Source organism: Phoca vitulina, unplaced genomic scaffold (assembly GCF_004348235.1).
Source record: "Phoca vitulina isolate PV1807 unplaced genomic scaffold, GSC_HSeal_1.0 scaffold44, whole genome shotgun sequence".
NCBI classification, from domain to species: Eukaryota; Metazoa; Chordata; class Mammalia; order Carnivora; family Phocidae; genus Phoca; species Phoca vitulina.
Window position 1 is genome coordinate 12,776,866 of NW_022589747.1, and position 14,834 is coordinate 12,791,699.

At 36.5% G+C, this 14,834-nt stretch overlaps 1 protein-coding gene across 1 annotated transcript in view; it reads right to left on the bottom strand.

Annotated features, from left to right (window-relative positions):
• SUGCT (succinyl-CoA:glutarate-CoA transferase) overlaps positions 1 to 14,834 on the bottom strand; it is a 732,205-nt gene that overhangs the window by 596,133 nt on the left and 121,238 nt on the right. The window contains exon 11 of the mRNA XM_032430614.1: positions 6,020 to 6,163. Coding sequence (XP_032286505.1) covers positions 6,020 to 6,163 — 144 coding nt within the window. The remainder of the gene's footprint in view (positions 1 to 6,019; positions 6,164 to 14,834) is intronic.

A 14,834-nucleotide genomic window follows, 5' to 3' on the forward strand; every position in this document is an offset into this window, starting at 1 on the left:
TAAGAGCAACAGAATAATTGGAACCACATCCAAACCCACTTCCTTGTTATTTACCAATATCATCTAAAGAATACTGTTTAGATGCTGACGTTAGACAATCTTCAGTTGACAACTTTAAATCATATTAAGACTAAAAAAAAAAATCAAAGAATTTTATGACAAGGGTTAAAAGTTCATAGCCTTGAAACTACGAAAAATTTTGGTGCCCACTTGTAAACCACATCCCAGCAACTGTCGTGTCTCTACAATGAAATGGTTTTGTTGTGGTTGAGACAATCAACTCCGAGTTAATAATTAACTACTATTCAAATCAAGTGCAATTTGTGTAATTGTACACTAGATCACTTTTAAGAGAAGGAGTACAAAATTTCATTTTTAGCAACTGATACTGAATGTTACAATCATTCGTCATCCTATGTAATGCAATCAAAATGAGTGGAAAAGTATGTTTTTTGCCCACTGCATGAAATCTCAGTCATTTTCCAGGCAGCTGAAATTAAGTTCAAATGTTATCTGCTCAATGCAGGTGAACATTTATACAAAAAAAAGAAAATGAACACATTTTTTAAAAGGTGAAGTTTCCTATTATATTACTTTGAAAAGTACCTAGAAATAGCACTCTGCATTTACATAAAGCAGAGTTTAATCATTCTGTGGTTTGGTATTTTGATCTAGAATCTATAAATGTTATCTTAAATTGAAAGACTAAATTAGTCAAGATTTCCCTATTATGAAAAGTTATAATAATTATATCAACAACTACCTTTTTAATCTCAGCACATTTCTAACACTGCAAAATATTTTTTCAGTAACCTAATAAAATTAATGCTAGTCGTCAGAAACTTTCCAATTTACAAAGAATTTTTCACATTCTTTAGTGGCATTAGATTCTCAAAACAACCCAGTATTGTTAGTATAATGTTGATTGGCCCCCCAACATCAATTTCCCCTGCCTCTGGCCAAAAAATAACCACACCATTCTTTGGAGGAATCACATCTCCCCAGTTATAGTCATATGGTTTCGATGGAGTTAACCCCATCCGTAGTACACAGAACAGCTTAAGCCAAATAACATATTTTTTAGCCCTCATTAATTGGTTCTGGAATGGTCACTTAACCCAGTGAAATATATGGGCTTGTTTTCTGGGCCTTCTACAAAAAAGGTCTTCCTTTTTCTTCCAGGGAAACTGCTAAAAGATTCTGTAAGTTTCCTTCATGGTACAGTATAAAGATGTAAGATCTGGTACCAGAACGGCTTCAACAATAGCTCCACATAATAAAAGATGGAGGAAAAGGGACTTGGAAAAGGCAGACAGTGCAGGATAGGAGTGAAAAGTAAAGAAAGACAAGTGGGAAAAAGACAAACAGAGAAAAGAGATGCCCAAGGCTCAAAAAGCACATATGAGATGAGAAGAAAAGAAGTAACACAGAGTCAAGAAATAGGGTAGAGGCAAAAAGAGATGAACAGAGCTTGGGCGGCAGTGGGTGAAGAGAATGAAAATGGTCTTATTAAGTTCCTGGGTGGCTCAGTCATTAAGCGTCTGCCTTCAGCTCAGGTCATGATCCCAGGGTCCCGGCATCGAGCCCCACATAGGGCTCCCTGCTCCGTGGAAAGCCTGCTTCTCCCTCTACCCTTCCCCCCTGCTCGTGACCTCTCTCTCTCACTCAAATAAATAAAATCTTTAAAAAAAAGAAAATCTTATCACCCACTGCCTTGCACTTCAGACTGGCTTCAACATAAACTATTGTCTGCCCTTTGAAGCTCTAGCACTATTCATAGCTCAGAGGCTATTCTGCTTGTGGGAACAATAGCATGTATCCAAGAAGACAGTGTCTTTGGTTGAAAAGACCATCACCAACAGAATTGCTAGATAAAGAAACAGAGGCCTTAAGCGGTTAAAATCCAGATTCCTAAGCATGACATAGGAGGCCCTTAATACTCTTGGCCCAGCTGTGTTCTAAGACCCTATGCTACAGAGAACGACATGAGTCACCTCCAGCTCTCCTGCATGACACCACCACCTCTGGTATGAAGCCTCGAACAGATGTGTCACCTCTCACTCCAACCGAGCTACCACAGCGCCTGGGACACAGTGAGTCCTCAGCTGACCAGAGCTCATAAAAAACCCACTCCAAATGTTCTCTTTCTCAAAATTCTCGTATTTCAACAGAAACACTTGTCCATCAGGTTAAATTCCATGGCAGTTTTCACTCACTGGACCTGAACATGATTAGATAATGCTTCAGAGGGGCCCACTGTGTCGCACTGTCTTATTCTGACTCTTGGCATGCAACGTGGGGCACGAGGGGCCAGTCCTGCTCTGTGTTCCCTTGTTACTGGGGGGTCTTTTGCTTCCTCTGCCTCTTACTAAATTTGCCTTCTCCCCTGGCGCTTCACCACAGGAAAGCTGGATCTTGCCTGTCCCTCAGTGCCAAAGCTTTTGTTTTTATCACATAGGGAAAAGAGAACCAGTCAGGATATCAGAAACCAGAATTCTCGCTGTGACTCTGTTGGTCAAGCAGATCAACATTTCCTAGCTTCAGTTTCTTTGTAAGTAAAATAGGAATAAAAATTCCTGCCCCATCCGCCTGGGTGCCAGTTGAGCATTGAACTCTTGGTTTCAGCTCAGGTCATGATCTTTGGGTTGTGAGACAGAGCCCAGACTTGCACTCAGCGTGGAGTCTGCTTGGGATTCTTTCCCGCTCCCTCCCCCTCTGCCCTTCACCCCACTCCAGCTCTTGTGCTCTCTCTCAAATAAATAAATAAATAAAATCTTTAAAAAAACTCCTGCCCTACCTACCTCAAGTGATTGTTATGGAGATCATATAAAATAGTAGATCTGAAAATCCATAGCTCTAAAATAAGACTTAATTGGGGTGCCTGGGTGGCTCAGATGGTTAAGCGTCTGCCTTCGGCTCGGGTCATGATCCCAGGGTCCTGGGATCGAGCCCCGCATCGGGTTCCCTGCTCAAGTGGGGAGCCTGCTTCTCCCTCTCCCTCTGCCATTCTCTCCACTTGTGCTCTCTGGCTCTATCTCTCTGTCAAATAAATAAATAAAATCTTTAAAATAAATAAATAAATAAATAAATAAAATAAAATAAAATAAAATAAGACTTAATTGATTTTTATTGTTAAAAGGTAATGACAATAGCCAAGATATGGAAACAATCTAAGTGTTCGTCAATGGATGAATGGATAAAAAAATGTTGTACATATATACACACAATGGAATGTTATTCAGCCATCAAAAAAAGGAGGAAATCCCACCATCTGTAACAACATGGATGGACCCTGAGGGCATTATGCTAAGTAAAATAAGCCAGTCAGAGAAAGACAGATACAATACAATCTTGCTTATATGTGGAATCTAGAAGAAATTTTTTTTTTACCTAAAAAAAAAAAAACTGAACTCATAGATACAGAGAACAGATTGGTAGTTGCAAGAGGCAAAGGGCTGGTAAAATAGGTGAAGGGCGTCAAATGGTACAAATTTCCAGTTATAAAATAAGTAAGTCACAGGGATGTAATGTACAGCATGGTGACTATAGCTAATAATACTGTACTGCATATTTGAAAGCTGCTAAGAGAGTAGATTGCAAAAGTTCTCCTCATGGGAAAAGAAGATCACAACGATGTATCATGATGGATGTTAACCAAACTTATTGTGGTGATCATTTTGCAATATATACAAATATCAAATCATTATGTTATCCATCTGAAACTAATATAATGTTTTATGTCAGTTTTTCCTCAATTAAAAAAAAAGTAGCTAATGAGTCTTAATCACACTAATAACTTTAGCAACCTTTAACTAGATTAGCTACAGCAAATAGACTAAAACACTGCTACCAGGTTTGCTGAAAGCAAATCATCTCATCATTAGTTGTTTATCAAGTGCTTATCCTAACTCCATGGTTTTCTACCTTTTTCTAACCTTTCCTAGCAAACCTAAGGGCCATGAGACATACACATTGCTAACAGTGGGCATCCTATTGATCTCAAAAGACTGGGAGAGCCCACTATTTGACAAATACTAGGCTGCATTTTGAGGATACCACTGTAAGCAGAAACAAACATTCCTGCATTCATGGGACTTACAGGCTCAGGGGACAACATGAACAACAAACACAGACACATACCCAGAATGACTAGAAAGCATGTATGTGAGCATGCATGCATGCATTTGTATTTCCTGTACCCTCACTCTGAAACAGCCCCACCAGTGATACCATCCCCCTCCACTCTCATCCCCAGGGAACCACACACCTCCACATCATGAATCATTGTGTTAGGAGCCGGAAGAGAATTAAACTCTACCAAACGCTACAAGAGAATTTCTTCCAAAGCTAATTAATCATTGACATATAAGTAAAGCAGACTAGGTAAAGATCAGGAGACTTAAATAGAGTCCCAAATCCAGGACCGGTCACATAATTTGCAAGTACTGGTGCAAAGTGAAAAAAATGTAGGGCCTCTCATTCAAAAATAATTAAGAATCTCAAGGCAGTGATAACAGAGCATTTAAACTAAGCTTAGAACCCTCTGTGATTGCACAGGTCAAACCCCCTGAAATCTTCCTAGCTTCCATCCTTAAGGAATGTGTAACTTGTAGCCATTCACTTACCCTACCTCAGGTTCCTTACAGCTATAAAATTAGAGGAGGGAAGAAAAGGCTTTCAGCTTCTTCCCATAACTAACATCTGTGTTTCTCTATTTAGAAGACAGTTCATTCATTTGGAGAGAATTATTTTACCCTTTTATATAACCACTAAAATGCTCACTGTGACTCAAAGCTAATGTTGAAACCCCATATGTAGTATTTTACCTTTAACCATTTTGATGGGTTTTTTTTTTACCCTAGACAACTCCTTAATTTTGTCTACGAGAACAAATCTCCAAAGCAGTTTTCCAAGTTTACTAGTCTCCCATGTATGCCATTTAAATCTGAAATTCCTAACTGAGGTCTCCATCTATAAAGTAATTTTTCCCATAGTAAAGTATCTCCTTGCACAAATTTGGTATTTTCTTTTTTTCTATTCCTGAAGAATTATCTATTCTGAATAGGCATCTGGGTCTGCTCCAATAAAAAGGAGGCAAAATGTCAATTTCAGAGTTAGTTAACCTTTTAATTCCACCAGTTTAGTATTTAGCATGACATAACTAATAACTATCCAAACCAGGGGTTCTTAACCTAGAGTCCATGGGAAGAATTCTGGGAACTAATTAACTTGAATGGAAAAATATATCTTTATGTCCATCCAACTTCTAACTAAAATTTAGCATTTTCTTCAATTATGAATGTAGGCAACAAACCATAGGAATATTAGTAGTACCTATGGCTTGATCACCAATAAATATTATCCATATTTTCATATCATATTCTAGCTATTGCAGATATCTTAAAACATCATTTATGTTCAACATTACCTCAAAATTGCAATAGTCACTAAGCCCAATAATAGATCTTATGGTTTAATGTGTTAGTAAAAAATCATATATGTTATTACAACACAAAATTGGTTTTTACATTGAAATAACTGTATTTTAATATAACTTGCTTCCCTTGCAATCCTAAATATATCAATTTATGCATCTAAAAACATAATTCTGAAAAAAGGTCCATAGCCTTCACCAGACTATTCAAAGGATCCATAGTACAAAACAGGTGAAGAAACCCTGGTCAAAAGAAGTTACAGAGCTCATGTGACAATAAAATAGAATCAAATGTACTCCTGTCTCACAAGTAGTAATAGACCCATTTTAATATAAATAGTCTTTAAACTTCTAATTCAACAGCAATGTCTACATACAACAAAATCTTCATGGTCTGTTTATTTTAACTTAATAATAATTAAGTATACCAAAATAGAACAGCTTTTGCTGTTGTTGTTTGTGGGTTTTTTCTGTTTTTGGTTTTGTTTTTTTTTTTGCACATGTGACCATAGGATTTGATATGAAAGAGTAAAACCCAGATACATGTCTTTACACCACAATCTCAAAAGTTCCTTGGATTGGTACCTGAGATGACAGGAGGTTACAATCAATGAACAGTCCTTTCCCCGTTTTATATCTGTGTATCAGTCCAGCCATAATGGCTCCACATGCATACAGGCCAGTAGCGAGATCAGTCATGGCCACTCCTGGACGAACTGGGTCTCCATCCTGGGTTGGGGTGAGAAAAACAGAGAAAATTGAAAATTGAAACCACCTTATTTTTTCTCAAATATTCTAAGATCAAACAGAAGAAAGAATTGTTTATGACATATGTATGCACACACACAAAAGGAATACAACAAGCTGCTATGGTGATTATCTGCTGGTGGTAAGAATATATTTATATTTACTGTATTTTTCACTCCATCTCCTACCAACCAAACTAAACCAAATCAAATCATATCAAATATTTTTAAACATGTCTAGGGGCGCATGGGTGGCTCAGTCAGTTAAGCATCTGCCTTCCACTCAGGTCATGATCCTAAGGTCCTGGGATCGAGCCCCATACCGGGCTCCCTGATCAGTGGGGAGCCTGCTTCTCCCTCTGCCTGCCGCTCCCCCTGCTTGTGCTCTTCCTCTCTCTCTCTCTCTCTCACTATCTCTCTTTGTGTCAAATAAATAAAATCTTAAAAAAAAAACACACATGTCTGAAGTTCCTTCTTAATGTATTTACCTTGTTTATCCTAAAAAATAAATAATTGAATTTGAACTTAAATGAGTAAATCTACTGGCAACGAAAGAGAGCTTTTTTTTTTTTTTTTTTCTTGTTGGGTAGGAGGCTCTCCCAGGAAAAAGAAGGCAGAAGACCTGGTCTATTCTCCTTATAAGCACGCTAATTACTGACAAATATACTAATGGTATTTGCTTAAAAAAAAAAAAGTACTTATCCATAGAAGGCTTTTAGCAGAATACCCTTGTTTTAGAAGTACTATGGAAAACAAACCTAAAATCTATAGGTTTATAAGGGATGGGACATCACCTGTGCAATTATTGGAGTATAAAATGGAATGTTTCACAGCCTATAATGTTCCCTATTGTATGAGGTAACCCACGTACTTCATTAGAGATCATATCTACTGCTCTGGGATTGACAGTTTTGTCTATTGTGAAAAGAAAGAATCTGGGGGTCTGTCTCAATGTCCAGGACCCCTGTCTGCTCTTCCTGTGCCTTTTGGTTCCTTGTATCCTTAAAATTAAAAGTAAACCTTAATACTGATTAACATTTTCAATTCATGTCAGTCTGATCTGACAATCCAATCTTTGACCTATATGTAAAGATATTAGAACAGTGCCTGGCAAACAATAACTATCCTATAAAAATTAGCTAACATTATCATTAACATTATTATCAGACATTGTTATATCATAGAGTTCCTATTTTGCACTACCTTGAATTCTGTTAATCCTTGCATCACACAGAATACCTAAAAAAGCCTACATTTCATCTGGTTGATACATTCATTCAATCACTCCCTTATTCATTAATTCCAGCTGTTATTCAATCATTTTCAGAAGCTAGTTTTTTCTTTCCTGCAATCCATACATGAACTGTATCAATCATCTTATGAGAGTGGTAAATAATGTTAAAAGAAAGTAAACGAGAATATTTAATGACTAAACTTTTTCTCTGCTTTTCAACTCAATTTCAAGGAAGATAAAGCAATTAAAATTGGAAACCTCTGGCTGTTTTCTACCTATTATGATTGGAAAAAACTTGTAGTGGCTTGAATCAGTAAATTTAAAATTAAATTTGTCATTGGGATTTAAGATTATTTATAGTGTTAAAAATGAGAGACAAGTCCAAATTTAAGTTTATAGACACATCTTCTCACTATAAAATGAATAAACTCATATTTTATCTGCTCTACTTCTCAGACCAGTAGGAATAAATGATAATAAATCCTTTATCTTATATTTAAACTTCCTGAAAAGGGGAGACTATATCTGATTAATATTCCAAAAACATCATTACATTATCCAGAATAACAATATGAAATTATAAGCATTAAACAAACATTAACTCATCAATATATTAGAGACAACATTATCACTGTTAGAAGTGACAATTTATGCCAAATAATTTCAGTGAAACACCAACTGAAACCAACTTACTAACACACTTTAGATTCAAAGATACAAATAGGCTGAAAAAATGAAAGCATGGGAAAAAATATGTCATGCAAACAACAGCCATAAGAATGCTGGAGTGGCTATACTAATACCAGACGAAATAGATCTTAAAACAAACCAAAAAAATGTCACTAGAGAAAATAAAAATAGAAAATGGGATCATTGCACTAGAAAGATATAACAACTATAAGCATATATGCACCTAACAACAGAGCTGCCAAAAAACAAAAAGCAAAAAGTGACTGATTTGAAAGGAGAAACAGACACATCAGGAATACTAGAAGGAGGTTTCAAACTCAAATATGAACAGTGAATAGAACAACTAGATAGTAATATTCTATTGTATATATGGACCACATCTTCTTTATCCATTCATCTGTTGAAGGGCATCTCGGCTCTTTCCACAGCTTGACTATTGCGGAACATTGCTGCTATGAACATTGGGATGCGTATGGCCCTTCTTTTCACTACATCCGTGTCTGTGGGGCAAATACCCAGGAGTGCAATTGCTGGGTCATAGGGTAGCTCTATTTTTAATTTTTTGAGGCACCTCCACACTGTTTTCCAAAGTGGCTGTACCAAGTTGCATTCCCACCAACAGTGTAAGAGGGTTCCCCTTTCTCCACAACCTCTCCAACATTTGTTGTTTCTTGCCCTGTCAATTTTTGCCATTCTAACTGGTGTAAGGTGGTATTACTCAGCCATCAGAAAGGATGAATACCCAACTTTTACATCAACATGGATGGGACTGGAGGAGATTATGCTAAGTGAAATAAGTCAAGCAGAGAAAGTCAATTATCATATGGTTTCACTTATTTGTGGAACATAAGGAATAGCATGGAGGACATTAGGAGAAGGAAGGGGAAAATGAAGTGGGGGGAAATCGGAGGGAGAGATGAACCATGAGAGACTATGGACTCTGAGAAACAAACTGAGGGTTTTAGAGGGGAGGGGGGTGGGGGTATGGGTTAGCCCAGTGGTGGGTTTTAAGGAGGGCACGTACTGCATGGAGCACTGGGTGTTATATGAAAACAATGAATCGTGGATCACCACATCAAAAACTAATGATGTATTGTATGGTGACTAACATAACATAATAAAATAAACTTAAAAAAAAAAAAAGAACAACTAGATAGAAAATCAAAAAAGAAAGAAAAGATTTGAATACCATAAACCAAGTATATCTAATATCTAGAAAACACTTCATCCAACAACAAAACACACATTCTTCTCAAGTGGACATGGAAAATTCTCTAGGACAGACAATACCATAGGCCATAAGACAAGCTAAAATAAATTTAAAAGTAGTGAGTTCATACAAAATATGTTCTCAGGTAACAACTGAATGAAATTAGAATCACTAACAGAGGCATATTTTGGAAACCCAAAAATATGTGGACAGTAAACAACATAATCCCAAAACACTAATGAGTAACAAAGAAAATCACATAAGAAATTAGAAAATACCTTAAGATGAATAAGAGGCATCCATATTGGTAAAGAAGTTAAAACTGTCCCTATTTGCAAACGACATGATACTATACATAGAAAGTCTTAGACTCCAGGGGTGCCTGGGTGGCTCAGTCGTTAAGCATCTGCCTTCAGCTCAGATCATGATCCCAGGGTCCTGGGATCGAGCCCCACATCAGGCTCCCTGCTCAGCGGAAAGCCTGCTTCTCTCTCTCCCACTCCCCCTGCTTGTGTTCCTGCTCTCACTGTCTCTCTCTCACTGTCAAATAAATAAAAAAAAAATCTTCAAAAAAAAAAAGAAAGAAAGTAAGTCCTAGACTCCAGTAATAAATGAATTCAGTAAAATTGCAGGATACAAAATTAATACCCAGAAATCAGTAGCATTCTATATACCAATAACAAAATAGTAGAAAGAGAAATTAAGAATACAACCTCATTTGCAATTGCACCAAAAAGAATAAAATACCTAGGAATAGACTTAAAGAGGTGAAAGACCTGTACTTTGAAAACTATAAAAACATTGAGTAAAGAAATTGAAGATGAAACAAATGGAAAGATATTTCATGCTCATGGATTAGATGACTTAATATAAATGTTAAAATGTGCATACTACCCAAAGCAATCTACAGATTCAATGCAATCCTTATCAAAATACCAATGGTGTTTTTTTGACAAAAATAAAACAAATAATCCTAAAATTTATATGGAACCACAAAAGACCTCAAATACTCAAGGAAATCTTGAGAAAGAAAAACAAAGCTGCAGGTATCACAATTCCAGATTTCAAGTTATACTACAAAGCTGTAATAATCAGGGCACCTGGGTGGCTCAGTCATTCATTAAGTGTCTGCCTTCGGCTCAGGTAATGATCCCAGAGTCCAGGATTGAGTCCCACATTGGGCTCCCTGCTCAGCTTCTCCCTCTGTCCCTCAATCCACTCGTGTTCTCTCTCTCTCAAGTAAATAAAATCTTAAAAAAAAAAAAAAAAAAGCTGTGGTAATCAAAACAGTATGGTACTGGCACAAAAATAGACACATAAATCAATAGAACAGAATAGAGACCCCAGAAATGAACCCACACTTATACGATCAATTAATCTATTACAAAGGAGCCAAGAATACACAATGGGGAAAAGACAGTCTCTTCAATAAATGGTGCTGGGAAAACTAAATAGCTACATGTAATAGAATGAAGCTGGACCACTTTCTAATACCATACACAAAAGTAAACTCAAAATAAATTAAAGACCCAAATGTGAGCCCTGAGACCATAAAAATTCTAGGAGAACACAGACAGTAATTTCTCTAACATCAACTACAGCAAAATTTTTCTAGATATGTCTCCTAAGACAAGGGAAACAAAAGCAAAAATAAACTATTGGGACTACATCAAAATAAAAAGCTTTTGCACAGTAAAAGAAACCACCAACAAAACAAAAAGCTATCTAATGAATGGGAGAAGATATTTGCAAATGATATATCCAATAAAGGGTTCATATCCAAAATACGGAAAGAATTTACACAACTCACCACCAAAAAAACATATAATCTGATTAAAAATGGTCAAAGGACCTGAATAGAGATTTTTCCTTAGAAAACATACAAATGGACCACAGACACATGAAACGATGCTCAACATCACCAATCATCAGGGAAATACAAATTAAAACCACCACGAGATATCACCTTACACCTGTCAGAATGACTAAAATCAAAAAGACAAGAAATAACAAGTGTGAACAAAGACATAGGGAGAAAGGAACCTTCGTGTGCTGTTGGTGGGAATGTAATTGGTACACTCCATACTGTGGAAAATAGTATAAAGTTTCCTCAAAAAAATAAGAATAGAAATACCATATGATCCAATAATTCCACTACTCAGTATTTACCCAAAGAAAACAAAAACAGTAATTCAGAAAGATATATACACCCCTATATTTATTGCAGCATTATTTATAATAGCCAAGATATGGAAGCAACCCAAGTGTCCATTAGCAGACAAATGGGTAAGGAAGATGTGGTGTGTATGTACATGTGTACGTACACACACACGCATGCATGCACACTGAAATATTACATAGTCATAAAAAAGAATGAGATCATGCCATTTGAGATAGCATGGTTGGACCTAGAGGGTATTATGCTAAATGAAGTAAGTCAAACAGAGAAAGACAAATATCATATGATTTCCCTTATATGTGGAATCCAAAAAACAAAACAAATGAATTAACAAACAAAAAGCAGAATCAGACTTATAAATACAGAGAACAAACTAATGGTTGCTAGAGGGAAGGGAGGTGGGAGGGGGGCAAAATGGGTGAAGAGGAGTGGGAAATATAGGCTTCCAGCCATAGGAATGAAAGGCACAACATAAGGAATGTGACAGATGGTAGTTACACCTGTGGTGAGCATAGCATAATGTATAAACACGTGGAATCACTATGATGTACACCTGAAACTAACGTAACAGTGTATGTCAACTATACTCAAATAAAAAAAACTTTTAAAAGAAAATGTTTCAAGATGAATGAAAATAAAGGTACAACATACCAAAATTTATGGGATGGAGCTAAAGCAGTATTGGAGGGCAATTTATAGCTGTACATACCTGTATTTTAAAAGAAGAAATATTTCAAATCAATAACCTAGCATTCCCCCTTTAGACATTGGAAAAAGAAAAGCAAACTAAACTCAAAGCAAGTAAAAGGAAGGAAGTAATACAGAGTAGAACAGGAAATAATGAAATAGAGAATAGTAGCCCAATGGAGAAAATCACCAAAAAAAAAAGTTGGCTCCCTGAAAAGATCAACAAAAGTGACAAATCTGTACCTGAACTTTTTTTTTTAAGATTTTATTTATTTATTTGAGAGAGAGAGAGCATGAGCAGGGGAGAGTGGTAAAGAGAGAAGCAGACTCCCCACTAAGCAGAGAGCCCAATACAGGACTCGATCCCAGGACCCGGGGATCATGACCTGAGCCAAAGGCAGATGCTTAACTGAGCCACCCAGGCGCCCCTGTACCTAAACTTTAAAAAAAAAGTAAGAAATAAATCTAACAAATAAATAGAAAAACTGAATAGATATATGACAATTAGAGAAACTGAATTTGTAATCAAAAAGCTTCCAACAAAATTTAAAAAGTCTAGGAAAATTCTACCAAGCATTTTTTAAAGTTTTTATTTAAGTTCCAGTTAGTTATCATACAGTGTAATATTAGTTTCAGGTGTATAGTACAGTGATTCAACGCTTCCATACATCACCAGGTGCTCATCACAAGAAGTGCAATCGTTAATCCCCATCACCTATTTAACCTATCCCCTCACCCACCTATCCCCTGGTAACCATCAGTTTGTTCTCTGTAGTTAAGAGTCTATTTCTTGGTTTGCTTCTCTCTCTCTTGTTTTTTTCCCTTTGCTCAATTGTTTTGTTTCTTAAATTCCACATATGAGTAAAATCATACATCTACCAAGCTTTTAAAGAATTAACATTAATTCTTCGCAAATGCTTCCAAAAACCAAAAGAGGAAAGAACACCTCTCAACTTCTTCTATGAGGCCAGTAATATACTGAGATCAAGCCACACAAAGACATCACAAGAAAATAAAACTATAGGGGCGCCTGGGTGGCTCAGTCGGTTAAGCAGCTGCCTTCGGCCCAGGTCATGATTCCAGGGTCCTGGGATCAAGCCCCACGTCAGGCTCCCTGCTGAGCAGGGAGCCTGCTTCTCGCTCTCCCTCTACCTGCCACTCCCCCTGCTTGTATTCTCCCTCTCTCTCTAATAAAAAATAAAAAAATCTTTAAAAAAAAAAGAAAAGAGGGCGCCTGGGTGGCTCAGTCGTTAAGCGTCTGCCTTCGGCTCAGGTCATGATCCCAGGGTCCTGGGATCGAGTCCCACATCGGGCTCCCTGCTCGGCGGGAGGCCTGCTTCTCCCTCTCCCACTCCCCCTGCTTGTGTTCCTGCTCTCGCTACCTCTCTCTCTGTCAAATAAATAAATAAAATCTTTAAAAAAAAAAAATAAAAAAAAATAAAAAATAAAAAATAAAAAAAAAAGAAAAGAAAACTATACAGGCCAATATCTCTAATGAGTGTGAACACAAACAAATTCTCAACAAAATACTAGCAAATTGAATCTGGCAATATACAAAAGAATTATATATTATGAGTAATTGGGATCAATTTTCTCAGGAACAAGGTTGATTTAATATTTGAAAATCAATCAGTATAACAATCAAATCATTAAAATAAAGGAAAAACACAAAATGATCATCTTGACAGATGCAGATAAAGAATTTGATAAAATCCAATACCCTTAATGATGAAATATTCAACACACTAGGTAAAGAAGTGAACTTCTTCAAACTCAAGAAGGACATATGTGAAAAAAACACAGGTCACATCATAAGTAAATGTGAAAAATTGAATGCTCCCCCCCTAATATTAGAACAAGAGAAGGATGCCTGCTCTCATCACTTCAATTCAACATTATACTGGAGGTTTTAGCCAGTGCAATTAGGAGAGAAAAAGAAATGAAAGGAATCTAGACTGGGAAGAAAGAAAAAACTCTTAGAACTAACAAATGAGTTCAGCAAGTTTGCAAGATACAAGGCAATATATAAAAATCAACTGTCCTTCCACACAGTAACAATAAACAAATCAGGGGCGCCTGGGTGGCTCAGTCGTTAAGCATCTGTCTTCGGCTCAGGTCATGATCCCAGGGTCCAGGGATCTTTTTTTTTGAACACCAAAAAAAAAAACACACGCACACACACATACACACATACCCACACACAGACATCTGGGAATAGCTGGACATGTCAGCATGTTAAGTAAAAGAAGAATTTATGAAATAATAATGCAATTCTGATACATTCTAAAATTCAAGAGTGCAATCTTGTTTCAAATATAGTATATTGTCTATTTAAAAAAAAAAGTTTTTTTCAAGTCACATATCTGGTAAGGAACTTATAACTAGAATTTATGAAGAAACTCAATAATTTACAGCTCAAATAATAAGAAGGCAAATAAGCCATTTTGCAAAGGATCTGAATAGACATTTCTCCAAAGAAGATACACAATAGGCCTTTAAGCATAGGAAAAGATGCTCAACATCACTAGCCATCAGAGAAATGCAAATGTAAACCATGATGAGCTTACAAGCCAAAAATAAAAAGACAACCCAATTTTAAAATGAGCAGTATTGACACACTTTCAAAAAAAGATATACAAATAGCCAATAAGCAC